Consider the following 15,979-nt stretch of genomic DNA (forward strand, 5'->3'; position numbering starts at 1 on the left):
CGAAAAAAGTGAAGCTACTCCGTTCAGAAGTGTGCGCGTTCATAGAATGGTACCCCGCCGCGTCAAAAACGGACATCGTGCGGCACTTTGTGGACGCCGGGTATGCTGGTTCTGGCATCTACAACATCTTGACACTATTGGACAACGATCAGAGCATCGAAAGAAAGCCCGGTTTCGGACGGCCAACGACCCTGAGCGACAAGAAGCTTCAAAGGATGCTGAAGAGGAAGGCCGAGGGAAAAGTGGCTAAATCGCTGCGTGCACTTGGCCGAGAGGTTAGTGCATGCTCTAAAACAGTGAAAAAGCATCTGGAGACGTGGACATACATGCAGGAAGCGGCAGTCCCGTCCACTGGTCTCGGAGCTGCAGGCAATGACGCAGCGACAGCGGTTGGATAAGATGGTCAAGTCGATTTTCCCGGCGAATCGCGACGCGGCAGTGGTATTGGACGACTAGACCTATCTCACCCTGGATGGGAACGACTAGCAGGGCTCTTCGTATTTTACCTCCCCCACGAAGGAAGTGAGCACCGAGGTAAAGTTTATTTCACAGACCAAGTTCCCCAAGAAATTGCGGTTGTGGCTGACAATCAGCGAGAAAGGGATGTCAAAGTTGCTTTTCTTTCGCTCCGCGCTGGCCGTGAACGGGGAAATTTATAGTACGAAGTGCCTGACAGAAGTTGCGTCGTTCATCAAGAAATACCATAAGCGCGAAGATACGGTGTCCTGGCCAGATTTGACGTCGATCAACTACTCGAAGCGATCGTTGGAGGATGTGGTACCGAAGTCGGCGAATCTGCCCATTGTCCCCCACCTGCTTCCCATCGAGAATTTCTGGGCAAACTTGAAGCGCAAGATCTATACCAAAAATTTTGTCGCGAAAACGGAGGAGGAATTCATAAAAAAACGAAGAAAGAGCTTAAAAACATGGCTACACGCATGTTTTCGTCCGCCATGGCGAATGTTCCGGTTAACTGCCGGAAGACTGCACGCAAGGACGTAATATTTTTTTGTGAGGAAGCTAACATGGTAACCTTCCATGGGAAATTTATCCAACTCAACTATCTGTCATAGTTTTTTTTTCATCACCATCTGAAAACTTTTGGGCGATATTTCCCATCACTACTCAGTGCAACTTGATACAAAAGAATTCAAAACAATTCAAGTTCATTCTTGTTTTGGATACGGTAGCAAGTGAAACTGCATAGCTGCTATGTGCAGCTGCTGTTATTCATTGTCATTACCGGTGCCGTCTGTAGAGGTAAACGTCATCTGGAGTAGAGAGTCCATTAAATTGATTAACCCCGTTGAGTGTATTCCCAAACCTATTGCAAGAAATACATTGACTTAAGGGGTTATATACCTTTTTAGTTTTCAAAAAACCGGAAAAATTTTATTACATTATCTTCAAATACAACATCTTGAGAACATTTCCACAAATTTTCATAAAAATCTGATAAATAGGAAGAAAGTTAGAGCGATTTGCAACGCGCCTCGCCACGGCCGCATAAGCTAAACATGAAACTTTACACGCGATTATCTCGGAATAGTTTTTTCCGGAAAATGACTTTGCCGTGATCCTGATTGCGGGAAAACTACTGAACCGATTTCCTTCATCTTATTTTTTTAAATTTTCGTTATAAAATTCGCCGGTCCTTGAACGATCGCTTTTTGAAACATACAGTTACATTTTGCCGCAAAAAATTTTTCAATGCAATTTTTTGCACTCAAAACGTGCATTTTTTGGGAAAAACGTTCCCGTTTGCACTGAAAACAAAATACTCATAAAAGCGATCGTTCAAGGACCCGGCACACTTCTAAACTAATTAAATAATATGAGTTTTTTGATTTCGGTTGATCCGCTGAGTCTCTATCAGGATCACCGCAAGCCTCTGCAAAAAATAGCGTTTCGGGGAAACGGCCATTACTCTAGTAATAATTGGTATATCTCAAAATCAAACGTATTTTTTTGTTGTTGATAAACTGTGCTTTCAGAAAAATACCACTTTGGTGCAATGAAAATGGTGCTATGCACTCAAAAATAAATTCAAACTTCCCTCATTTTTCTCGACCAAAAAGGTATATAACCCCTTAAGATAGGCTGTCGTATTCTACGTAAAACTCTGCGGTCGTGTCTTATAAACAACCTCTTCAACTTTTTAATTGTCCTTTTTTGATTTGGCTTTTCATAATTTCGTTCGAACCACAACTATCTTTCGAAAAGGGCTTCTGTAAAATGGTGCCGATGATTGAAAATAATTTTTGTAGCCAGAACAGTTTGTAAGATTGGTGCAACATCTTTAACATAGTTGTAGAAAATAATAAACACCGTAAAAAATTCTTGAGAAAAAAAAACAAGTATATCGGACAGCTTAGTTTTTAAACATTTTATTTTTTCATGAAAACTACAAAATTTAAGCTTAACTCTAATGGTTGTTCGATCATGGGGAAATAAAAAACAAAAAAGTTAAAATTGTCTATATAAAATACCAGATAAATTTGTTTGATTGGTTCGAATTCTTCGGCAAAGTTGTGGATAGTGATTTCGTCCTATTAGAAAAAATCACACGTAAAAATTAACGCTTGATTGCAAAAATCAATCCTACTACCTATTAGTTTCATTTCCGTGGGAGATGATAATCACAATATCGAGATAAATAATTTTACTGTTATTCTAACATTCAAACGTTAACTTAGAAGAGGTATGTAATTAAGCCCTTCTGTCTATTTCCCTCGCAAACAACATTCAACCGCCATAGATTTCAGCTTAGTTCATGGTTTCTCCTATCGCAGCCAGTAACACAAACCAAGGAGAAGCAGCTGCTAATGATGGAGGAAGAAAACTCCAAAATTCAAGGTCACTTCGCAGCTTTACAATCATCCAGCTTGATTAGCACAATCGTGAAAAGCATGAAAAATGATACAGCCCGACCGCCGGGGCTGGATTATCATCTCACTAATTGAAACACCCAATGACCATAACCAAGCGGTAAGCGGATCGGAGTGATTTGCGTTTAGCAATTCAACCCGTTCACAAGAAATGATAAAACATAATTATTGTTTTGTTTGCTCTGCGATTTGCCAAGCATAATCTTCGAGAATTGGTCGTTAATTCACTAATCCCTCTCGCAATCCTCGCTTTGCCCGCGGTGAAACATTCACCGGTTCATACTTTCTGTATGCATAAACGTGACAGCTTGAACGGTCGCTAGCTTCTCGTTGCCCTCTCAGTGGGTTCTGCATTTTTATAATTTGTAAATCTGTCATGATGCAAGCGATGAATTACCAACCGCTAAGCCCAGCTTGTCTGACTTATTATACGGCCAATCAAAGGGCATACGAGAAAATGCACGGCACACGCCAAGCCAAGCCAGGTATTAAGGTACATCAACCGGCGTCGTCACATATGTCGAAACACCGCACGCTTCAGACGGGTCACTCAGGAGCGCAGAAAATCGTATTTATAACCCGGCAATGTTGCCGGTCGTTAATATATTAATACGCAATGGAGAACCGGGTTCCTTCATGCTATGCCTGCTTACCCCAGTAAATTGCTTCGCGCGAAAAAAGATGTCTTAACAGAATTTACTGCCAAGGCGCTTCTGCTGCAATGCCGGTTGTAATATGGTACGCACTACGCTGTGTATGTCTTACTCTATTGCGACCATAAACTAAGGTTTAAACGATTTTAAGTGCAGCATATTCAGCAAGTCCCCAAACGAATGCAACCAAGCAGGGAGAACGAAATTAATAGAGCGCAATGGCAACAGCATTTGCAAATGAACAAATCTCGTGACATAAGCGAACCTCGATTTTGTTTACTGTTTCAATTAAAATTAGCGTGTAATTTGCTGCCCCACACAAGACTAATGATTGTTTCACTGTTTTACTTCACAGTTTCCTAGACGACCTGGATCGATTGGGCGCCAAAGACTACCAGCCTACTGAGCAGGACATTCTGCGGACGCGTGTCAAAACCACCGGCATCGTGGAAGTGCATTTCTCCTTCAAGAACCTAAATTTCAAGTGAGTTAGACGATAACACATGATTATCGTTTTTCCTGTTCTAGCTCCTACGTTATTTCTAATTAACGATTGTCTATTTTTTCAGACTGTTCGACGTTGGTGGACAGCGATCGGAGAGAAAGAAATGGATCCACTGCTTCGAGGACGTCACCGCCATCATCTTCTGCGTTGCCATGTCGGAATATGATCAGGTGTTACACGAAGACGAAACCACGGTGAGTGATCCGATGTTAAACGGCTGAGATGCGTCCTGTCGTTTGCGCAAACAATAAGCATATATTCCCACGCGCACGCTGCTGATTGCAATCGGCTATGTTTTACGCTCATACAATGCCTCGTTCATACTCGTTAATGCCGCAGAGATCGGTTACATAAGCTGCCCAAAAAGTCGCGGTTTTTCAGTAGCTGCTGCAGCTATTGTTTGATCACTATCGCAATCATGTCGTAGACTGACAATGACAGTGGTCTAGATACCGCTAACCGTTAGTCGCCGGTTCGCAGACTTTGACGTCAAGTCAACAAGTGCGCGGTTGACAGTGGTTGTATTCAAACCTGACCCACTGCCGCTGATCACACAAAATAACTAGTTTTGTTCTCAACCGAAACCAGATGTTGAAATTTGACTTTATAAGTTCAACGACAAACGAACTAGTGCAGATACGTTCACCGATCTGTAGGCTTATTGGGCCGCTTTTAGGATTGTTCAGGTCAAGGTTAGTTTCGCCAGCTGTGTTATGAAATTATTTACATCGAAATAATCTGATCACGTTACTGAACAAATAAGAACAAATTTGTTCCGAAAGTGTACTTAGGCTGGTTTGTCTCGCGTGCTCATCCCACTTATGCGCACGTACATACCGCATATAGCGGGTAATTAATTTATATCCCAAAAAGTTTTTCTTCCACTCGACTAGTGATCAAACAGCGTGTAAATATGTACGTGTTTCCGTTCTAATACGTGTACGGTAATATGAAGGGGGTTCTGGTACATACCCTTTCAGATAGATAGGCTGAGATTTCAACTCGATTAAAATCTTTTTTTTTTCTCTGAGTCCTAATTATTAATTTGTGAAATGCAAATTTGGTTTCTAATAGACCATATTTTCAATTCACGTAGTAACTGATTTATCTCGACTATTTGTAATTTGAACGATAATTTGTTGATATGTTGTTAGGTTTACTTCAAGGTTTCATTTTCGGTTAAACATTTTACATATTTCATCGAGAGTTACTTTTTGAAGGTCGAGTTTAGAATCAGACACCATATTGAAAACCATAGCTTTAAAACTAACTAGAGGTCGTTTTTAATCCAGGTGCTCACTGAAAGGGGAACGAAGATTTAAAATATGATAAAATCCATTCTTTAGAATTAAAATAATTCAAAGTATAGAGTTCACAGTTTTTTCCTTGCAAACAAACAGTGCAAAGATCTGACACTGAAAAATAATGTTCCTGCTGTGATTTTAAGCTACACAGTACCAAAAAATGAAATTTACAACTAATACAAATGAAAGCACATAACGATTTCTAGCACATAAAGTGAAAAACATATACAATTTCACACCGTTAATGATGCACAATACAGAATCGTTTTAAGCCATGTAAATTTGCACGTTAATTGATATAAACTTGAAGCTTCGAATATAAATATGCATGCAAATTCACAATATATTCATTTACTTTGCATATGAATATAGTGCCACACGGAATATTACATGGTTTCCAATGCTCCATTCATGGGCGCAACTAAGGAAAATTTCTAGGGGGGGGGCTAGTTTTCATGTATGTAGAAAAAAGAGTTTGAATATGCTTATTTAATAACGCTTAAAATAGTATCGAAAAAGCAGAAAAAAATCACTTCGGGTTAGAATCTCCGAAGATGTACTGAATATCTTGAACACATCGTCAACGCCAGGCTCTTTCAGCAACAATGATTCGATATTGAGGAGAGCTAGATTTGGTAAACGGCTGGGCAGTGCTTTTTAACAGTTCACCCGTACTAGTTAGAAGAAAATAGACCCCAGTGTGGTTCAAGGCATATTGCCTTATTCCTACCTCCACGTGGTACCAACTGGGATACGAGCAACCAAGAAAAAACCGGTAAACCGGTGGGGTAGTTGTTCTCCTAGAGAGAAGCTTGTCTGCGCGTCTACCCCACAGGCTAGGGGCGGCTCAAACAGCGACTGATCCGGACCGGATGGTTGAACTATGAAATGCGATGTCTCGCCAGCTCCGTCGCGAGGCTAGGTATCGCAGCCCTAGTGAGGCAGCATACTAAAATAAACATACTACGGAGAATCAAGAATTCAAAACGAACCGGAACAATCGGCAATGACCCAGCCGACGAAATAAGGACGACGATTAGAAGCTCAGTACATGTAACAGTAGATCGCTTAACGACCCGGATGTCGACCGAATTCTGCTGGATCAGCTAGAACCCCGCCACTTCGACATCGTCGCGCTCCAGGAGCTTTGCCTGAAAGGAGAGAAGGTACGGTGGATTTGACGCCGGCAATCAGCGACAGGTTGTGTTTGTTGAGAATTAAGAGCCGGTTCCACAACTCAATATTCCCGATGTGCACTGCCCTCACGAAGGAAGACCTGATGCAGGGAAAGAAGCGTTCTACGCACAGTTGGAGAAACTCTACGATAGCTGCTCGCGTAGAGATATCAAGATCGTCGTTGGGGACATGAACGGAAAAATAGCCTTATATAAGCCGGTTATCGGCCCGCACAGCCAAAGTCACTTCTTTCCTCGACCAACGTACAGCAAAACAAATTGACCACGTTCTCAACGACGGCCCGTTCTTCTCAGACATTACAAACGTACGCACCAATCACGGTGATGATCGGACATGACCACTTCGATACAAAAAACTACAAAACCCTGATAACCGGTAGTCCTCTATGGAAGTCCTTTTGATATTTTCGAACAGAAGGTGCCTATCGGCGAACAGAAGGTGACTATCTACGGAGGAGCACAAGCGGACGACGGATAATGGCTACAGCGCATGAACCATGAGTTACAATCGCTGCTTGGAGAGAACCCCATTGCACACCTGGCGAAAGATAATAGGTTGCGGTGGGCCGGTCACATCTTAAGAATGCCGGACGACAACCATGTGAAATCACTTCTTTTCAGCAACCCTACCGGCACAAGAAATTAAGGGGCGCAGCGTGCATGATGGCTCGACCAGATCGAAAGAGACTTGCGAGTGATGAGACGTCTGGGGAACTGGTGAAGCACAGCCCAAAACCGAGTAAACTGGCGACTTCTTGATACAGCACGAGTTACTACAGCTCTCGTCTGACTGGTAAAGTGAGTAAGAGAGCAAGGGTTGAGAATCGATCCTGGGTGCAGAACTAGTTCTTAGCCAATGAATGACGACATCTCAATTTGTGTTGATTTTGATGCTCTGATAAGTAGTATGGAATGTAAATATATTGAATACAATCATTCTCTGGGAAATTCTAGAGGGGGCTGAACACGTTCTAGGGGGGGCTTCAGCCCCCCCTAGCCCCCCTGTAGTTGCGCCCATGGCTCCATTTATGTGCATTTAAAGTGATGTAAATTTTTTTTACTGTGTAAGGTGGTTTGTTCCTATTTTCATTTCATTAAGCCGATGTTAGCGGGAAATATAGGAATTGAGCACCAAAGTATCAAGCAAATAGCAATTTCCAAATAACATTGAGAACGAAAATCAATTTTTTGTCAAAACTACCAGTGTACCATCTGTAGGATCTCCATCATAAGTGATCTCTACAACATGTTGTAAATCCTAAATACGCCTAGAATATTTACCTATATTTGTTTGCATAATCTAGTTGAGTATATGAACTTGATGCGACAAATTACTTCTGATGACGCCGGTATTCTGGCAGTGTTGTCAGAAAAAATATATTCAGAATATATTCGACATACTCAATTTGAAATAGCAATAGCATTTTTATGGACATCCTAACCAAGCACGGAAATTTTCACTCACTAGCAATATTCCATGCAAATGTGTTCTTTGATTCATCATGTATCGTCCAATTTTTTTCACTCGCGTGCAAGTTCTCCATAGGAACGCTGCTGATTGTTTCTCGTTTCTAAGCGTTACGAATATCATAGCAGGACACTGAATGATTCAAACACGATACCATTTATTGTATCCAAGTTCACTTGCATTCAACAGTATTGCGAGAATCTTTGAAAGATTATCGCCAGTGTTCAAAATCATGAATCCAAATGAACGTTAGCTTGCGATCAACTGTTTGCTCACCGGAGCAAGAAGGTACCATCAATTCTCACAGAAACTGTAGCATGGCGCATTAGTATGTGATATTTGAAATCACCAAGAATCATCGAGGAATGTAACGGTGAAAGCACGACGTGAAGTAGTCGAATTCCGCTTACAAGCAACCAACATTTGAAAAAATCGTTGCGATCGCTCGAGTGCAATCGCTTAGGATTCCTTCGTGAAACACAATAGTTTCTTCACAAAAGCTGAGTAAAATTAACCTATTTGGAATTTAAACTTATAGACTGTTCCGAAAATTATAAATACATCTTCTTTCTTGAATAAAACCTGATTTTTCGGGTCATTTTATTCTGAAATATAGATATTAAGTGTTTTCTTTCCAGTTTCAATTCAAGTTGGGATTATTTTTCGTAGGATACGCGAGTTCTCTAACTTTTCTCTCAACACTACTCATAAGCTTTTGCACAGTGTGTTCTCCGACCATTTTCTCCACTTTAAGCCAATCTTTTTTAAATTTTTCAACATTGTCCGCTGGTTTGACATATTTCCTCAGCTTCGCCTTGGTCAAAGCCCAAAAAGTTTCAATAGAGCGAATTTCAGGGCAGTTTGGAGGATTCATCTCCTTTGGGACACATGTGACATTATTTGTTTCATACCACCCTAGTGCATCCTTAGAGTAATGGCAGGAAGCAAGATCGGGCCAAAAGATTGGAGGATTGTTATGCTGCTTAACCATGGGTAGCAACCTTTTCTGCAAACACTCTTTCACGTAAATTTTACCATTCATTGTGTCATTCGTAATGAATGGACGAGATATTTTCCCACATTCACAAATTGCCTACCAAACCATTACCTTCTTGCCGAATTCCTCGGTGTAAATGGCTTTCACTTGTCCAGGGACATCCTTTCCCTTTGGTGATGTATAAAATTGCGGTCCTGGCAGAGTCTTATAGTCCAGTTTTATGTAGGTTTCGTCATCCATGATAACACACCCCATTTTTTTGGTCAGAAGTTTGTCATAAAGCTTCCGAGCTCTCGGTTTCACAGATTCAGCTTGTTTTGGATTTTGTTTTGGCTGCTTCTGCTTCCGACGGGTCTGCAGACCCATTCTTCCCTTGGCACGCATAACGTTACTCGCCAAGGTTCCAAGCTTTCTCGCCACATCTCGTACTGATACTGAAGGATGCCACTTGTAGTATTCCTTAACCTTTTTGTCCATTGTGGGATCAACAGGTCCGGGTTTTCTACCACGTCTTGGGGCATCAGTAAATGTGAACTCTTCACAATACTTCCGCAATGCGGTTTGAACTGCTCCGACACTTATATCTTCTTCTCTGGCTAATTTTCTTATAGAAAGACCACTCACGGTGCCCCATTTGTGCACAATTCGCTTTCTTTGCTCGGGAGAAAGGCCACGCATTTTCAAAATTTCGCACTAAATGTTAGAAAAAATGACAACATCTGTTTCTTTTGGATGTAAACAACAAAACGCAGCCAACGTTTGGTTGAATACTGCACGTTATTTGAAATGACGGTTGATCGTAAGTGTATTTATAATCATCGGAACGGTCCATACATTTCTGGTAAATACTTAAACAGATCAAACTAATATCGTATGGCAGCATCCCAACGTGAAACTGTTTAATACTGTTAGAGAATAGATCGATCCCTTATATGCAGAACAATTTGTGCAAATTGTGCATGCAGTTGATGGGTAATAAAAGTTTGAAGGTCATTTTTCGAGGTAAAACCGATTTCTCTCCGCGGGAAGAAGATTAACTGCTAGTTCTCACCGAGTAAGCTCAAGAGAAAAAGCCTGTCAAGCACTAGACTGTGCTCTTGTTTGTGTCGCATTCGTAGATATGATTCATTGTACACCGCATAGTATAGGTTAAGGTGAAATGAACACCAGATACCAGAAACAGAATTAAATCTTTGTTTGCCTTATGTAATCATGGCTGGCGACATTTTTCGCAGCATCTTGAAAAAAAATAAAGTGATGCTGCTAAAAACAACCATTTAAACTTGCGCAACTTGCTTTTGGCACATTTCAGCACTTCCCAAATGTGGGTGCTGTTTGCGAAGAAAGTTTATCACCTTACAATTGGTCAACCATTCGGCCCAATAAAATAAAAAACATTGAACATTGAATGCCTCTATTATCCAGTGACTAAGGGGCCATCCACATACCACGTGGACAGATTTTTAACGATTTTGACCCCCCCCCCCTCCCCCTCCGTGGACCACTGTCCATATGAATTCTAAAAAAATTGTATGGACCGTGGACATTAGCCAACCCCCCCCCCCCCCCAAAGCTGTCCACGTGGTATGTGGATGGCCCCTAATTGAGAAAACATGCATTTATAATCTATAGTAAATCATCATTCGACACGAAATTGTGTTCGTGGGAACAGCAAAAAAATATGTTCAGTTCTTTTTCGTCGCAAATAGCTTCTCTTCCAATCTTCTCCATTCGCTGCGTTTCCAATCGATTATACCAGTGGGTATGACAGGAAAAAGCAAAAAGTCAACAGCGGAAAACTAATTAAAAAAGTAAATAATTTCTCCCCCAAGGATAACTTTCTGTCTCGCTATAACCTCACATAAACTGAAATAATGCCAAAGTTTTTCTCCTGCTTTTATCTCCACTCCAATTACAGAACCGCATGCAGGAATCGCTGAAGCTGTTCGATTCGATCTGCAACAACAAATGGTTCACGGATACCTCAATCATCCTGTTCCTGAACAAGAAGGATCTGTTCGAGGAGAAAATTCGGAAAAGTCCACTGACAATCTGTTTCCCCGAGTACACCGGTAAGCGAGTTTTTTTTTCATTTTTGCTGACGTTCATGACGTGCTAATTTTGGGCTTCCATCATCGCAGGCGGCCAAGAGTACGGTGAAGCAGCAGCCTACATTCAGGCGCAATTCGAGGCTAAAAACAAATCAACATCAAAGGAAATCTACTGTCACATGACTTGTGCAACGGATACCAACAATATCCAGTTTGTGTTCGATGCTGTTACCGATGTTATCATAGCCAATAATCTGAGAGGATGTGGTTTGTACTAAAACCAAAAAAAGCCCACGAATCCGCGTTGGGAGATGCTTTTCGTTCTTGTTTTCCGTTTTTTGTACTATTACTATTATTATTATTATTACAATTGGGGAAACATAGGCCGGGAGAACACAGTAATTATTACAAATTTGACTATAAATATTACAGAGTAAAAAAAATGAAAGAATGTTTATATTAGGAAGGGGTCAGGCTGCACAAACAAGCAGGAGATCAGCAAGCAAGCAAGTAAGCAGTTTGAGGATTGAGTGAGGATAGGAACGCAAGTGAAACGCGCTGCAGTCGATAGGGATACCATAGGAATATAATGAAGGATAACGCATGGATATCGGTGTTCATTACGAATATAGTGCATATTATACTATTTCTTTCGATAATTGCTACAAAACAGAAACAATTGCACACCTACAACATACACACAAACACAAACAAAGAGACGCAAAGTACATTTTAGGAAAGCTGGTTGATGATTTTTGTTTATAGAAAAAAAAACATTCTCAAGGGACGGGTTGGAAAAGATCCGCATCTCAATCCATTAGCAATCAGGTAGACGCATAAAACACTAAACACACACCCACACATACACCCATACATATGCTAGTTCGAGGCGAACTACACTTAAGCGCTCACATTGAAAATTAAAAAAAAAACATTAACATAGTTTGTAAATGCAGAACCAGCTTACTCACTGGAGGAGATCGAGTTTCGAAATTTCACCTAAAACTCTGAATAGATACATTATTTATTTGTACGGTATTGCATCTTGCGTCGTAAAAGATTATTTATTTAATTACGGAATAACTGATCCGGTTGACCGATACTAAAAGGCTTTTCTTTCAACTTTCGTACAACTACTTTGACTCTAGCACAAAACATTGTAACGCTTTTAGTACATATTCATCTAGGACATAAGTTGTTTAAAAAATTCATTCACAGTGTCACACGAAACCACGATTTGGTCCAAAGCCATCTCTTTTCGGCCATACTCTGGAAGCAGCATGCCATGATTTCGAAACCTGGCTGCTTTGTGACTCTTGAAGAAAGAGAAAAAAGTGTACATATAAATTATTCATCTTCTCCTTTATAGAATATATAAAAAGTATAAAAAAAAATAACGAAAGCAAATCTCGTGCAAAACAAGAAATCAACGCTCATTTATTTATTGCAACTTTGTGATTATATTCGATTAAATTATTTCGCTTCTGCTTTTGCTGAACGTATCTCTTGTGGCACCAATTATATTTACTTGCCGTCGGTTTATTAGAGTTTCATCGCAGTAAAGCCTTTTTTTTCGCACAAAAATTTCCGCAAACAAACACACGCACACAAAATAGCATTAGTTTATAACGAATTGTCTAGCGAATTTAATGTACATTCCTAATTTGAGCTTACAGTAAGCGAAGCAGTGAAAACGGCGAACGTCAGAAATTTCAACCAGAGGTATTACATACCTATCATCCGAACACTCTTCCGGGTTTCGTTCCGAAACGATGTTTGCCTTCCGGCCAAACTTTTGACAACAATTCGTCAAGCTTCCTGTTTGAGGAGTTTCGCGCTAATTCACTCAGCCGTAGGTAGCACCCGCACATAATGTAATAACATTTTGTGAGTTCACAAAATTTCACGGTAATTTAAGAAAGTATTACCAACTCTACAGAAGAGCTTGCGTGGAAGCTAGCGAACCTATACATTAGAGAAATGACAAGACACTCACCGGTAAGGCAACTGTCAACATCAAAACGGATAACGGCAATGCAAAATGATACAACTCGCCCGTTTTGATGTTGACAGTTGCCTTAACGGTGAGTGTCTTGTCATTTCTCTAATGTATAGGTTCGCTAGTGGAAGCCCTCTATTTCCACCTGCCACTCAAACTGAGGCAACAAAGTTGTTGGATATTTCTGGCAGATAAAAAAGCAAATATCTATGTGACGTGGCAACTACGCTATAGAAATACATCGCAGCAAGCAGCGAGCTCAAATGCTTTCCAATTGAACTCAAAAACTCAAAGGACGACAATTCTGACGGCCCGTGGCACTTCGCTTCCAACTGCAATGCTCTACTTATTTATTTTGCTTTATTTACTAGTGATATGCAGTTTAGAAAAATGAGATCAATTCCGTATAGACAGGAAGTACTAGTAAAGTTAAAACCCTTGACATCATTTGTGCCAATTTTGTAGAAAAACATCGTACGTTCGTACTAGATTTCTCGCCAGCTCACAAGTAATGACAACGGTGGTAATGCACTAGGCGTTCAATCGATTGAGAACCTCTTTGGAGAAAGAATCCGCAAAGCCCATCCTACTATCCCGGTAAGTCTTATTATTCCGTTTCAATCTAGAATGATTCTCGGCTTAGAGCACGAGAGCGGCACAGGAAGAATAAGAGAAAAAAAACGACCAAATAATATTTTTATAAGAAGACTTCGTACAAATGACAGATGTGTTAGAGCAAAATCAATCGTAAAATCAAATCTCTATTTTTTCTAAACTGTTTCATTGCGTTAGAAAATCGAGAAGAAACTATCAGCTTTAAAGTTCAGTTTACAATAATTTAGACAATCGTCCCTGTTGTTGTTTGAATTACACTCTATAGTACAACAATTTTATTGCTATTGCTAATATTCAGCCGTTTGATAGGGGGAAAAGTTTCGAAAAAACGGGGGTGGAATCCAGAAGAATATTGTTTATTTTGCCATCAAATTCATGTCGCAGTTTTTTTGTTTGGAGATGAAATGGTTTCCAAGAAACGTAATAAAGCTCCACTAATTTCACTCTCATCTGTGGAAGAAAGAAAAACTTCATACTTCACTTCAGGCGCTTGCTTCTTTTTAAACTAACTTATGCAAAGGTTATAGCTGATAATCCAAAATTAAACTCTAGTCATAGCAGCTGAATCTACTACCAAATCTCGTTTTGCGACAGAGCAGAAAAAAAGAACGCAATTAAAAATCTTAGATTTAGCTATTCGATTTAAGCAAATGTTTTGTTTGAGATAAGTTTTTATGACCAAAGCCATAAACAGCATGTACACACATATGAGCGCGGCCAAAAAATCAACCTCCGCCTACGTTGATTACCGCTTTTGTGGTTCACATTATCGTTTAACCATAATAAAGCATATTTTTTATTGTCAGATAAATAAAACACTGTTCACTATAACAATTTGAACTACTATCAGAATCACCTAAGATAGTAATCTTACGCATTTAGCTAAATAATAAAAAAAACATTCAAGGCATAATTTCCAAGTAAAAAAGCTATTATTACAACCAATTGAAGAGTAAAGTTAGAATATATTTGACGAAATATATCCGCTTACAAAATATTATTAGCGTATTTTTTGAAAGCAAGCAAAACCTAAATAGTAGGAAGAACGAAGATAGTTCAGTAGTTTAAGTAAGAGTCTTTACAGAGGAAAAAGAAGAAGAAAAATAACAATGAAAGAAAAATCTATTCAGCAAAATCTAGAATAGAATAAAATAACAACAAGCAAAGCATAAACTTCAAACCTCCAGATTAAAACAACAACAACAAACAAAACAAGAAAAAATATCAAACTACGCCATTCTCGAATCAAACAATATGATACCGCGCGATCGCACCACCGGCTCCGGCTGATTGGACCGAGTGGGACAAGCCAGCGCAAAACCGTTGCACATTAATCAGGCCCTAGAAAGATTAAAAAAAAAACATTTCTACGTTTCATCGTTGATCAGATGTACAAAAGTTTGATCGGACGTAGGGGAACTTAAGGCCCAGTAAATCGTAAAAAAAATCCAAGTTGTCGATGCACTATTTAATACACGAGAAAAGGAAAATTAGATAACATTAAGGGAAGCAAACAAACTTTAATCTGTAGCCATAAAAAGTAAAACTAATAAAAAAGAGAAACTCGAACAAACTAAAATAAAGCAAACGGAGAGATCCCTAAGTATAGATACAAAAAAAAAACAAAATCCCAGATAAGGTTAGAAAAAAAGGCAAAAAGCAGCAGCTCTAGAAATTCATCATCATTAAATTACCTACTCTAAGAAATCAAGTAACACAAAACAAGCAAATCATATACACACAGTTTTTCCTTTTGCTGAACAGTTGTTGAAGAGAAAAAAAAACCCTCAAACGGTAAAAAAATCAAGCATAAGCTATACATTTACTGAAAGGGTGAAAAATATTAAAACAAGTGAACAAAAGTTCACACAAAATCATGCGAGAACACAATAAGAAAAAAAAACCAAAATCAGTATGGCGACATCGCTTTATGCGAAGGAAAAACAACAACCAATAGAAATTACAACAAAAAAATAACACTTTATTGAGAACAAACAAAAAAAAATAAAATATATATTTAACTTAATGTGTATGTAATTTTATGTGTGATGTAAAAAATCGGAACAAATAAATGCGTTTTAGCCACTAACGTCATAAAACTATCTAGGAAAAAAAACAGGATGGTTTTCATTCAGCAAATCATATCTGAAATATTTTTTTGACTATGTTTTAGGCTTGTTTAAGACTATTTTGAGAAATAAGAGGTACCTATACCAAAATTAATATCTTTCATAATATGAGCTGCCCGTGTGTGACCCTCTCCTAGGTTGAGGGGCTTGACGGTTTTGCAATTAGTAATATCT

The 15,979-nt window shown here is 39.5% G+C and overlaps 1 protein-coding gene across 12 annotated transcripts in view; it reads left to right on the plus strand.

Annotated features, from left to right (window-relative positions):
* Positions 1-15,765, plus strand: part of LOC129725961 (G protein alpha o subunit) — a 207,414-nt gene extending 191,649 nt beyond the window's left edge. For all 12 annotated transcript variants that reach the window (XM_055682439.1, XM_055682440.1, XM_055682431.1 and 9 more), the window contains exons 6-9: positions 3,897-4,025; positions 4,111-4,240; positions 10,930-11,083; positions 11,153-15,765. In XM_055682439.1, the coding sequence (XP_055538414.1) occupies positions 3,897-4,025; positions 4,111-4,240; positions 10,930-11,083; positions 11,153-11,340 (601 nt within the window). In that variant the 3' untranslated portion in view covers positions 11,341-15,765. The remainder of the gene's footprint in view (positions 1-3,896; positions 4,026-4,110; positions 4,241-10,929; positions 11,084-11,152) is intronic.
* Positions 15,766-15,979: the final 214 nt, after the last annotated feature.

The sequence above is a fragment of the Wyeomyia smithii genome, chromosome 2, assembly GCF_029784165.1.
Source record: "Wyeomyia smithii strain HCP4-BCI-WySm-NY-G18 chromosome 2, ASM2978416v1, whole genome shotgun sequence".
Lineage (NCBI taxonomy): Eukaryota > Metazoa > Arthropoda > Insecta > Diptera > Culicidae > Wyeomyia > Wyeomyia smithii.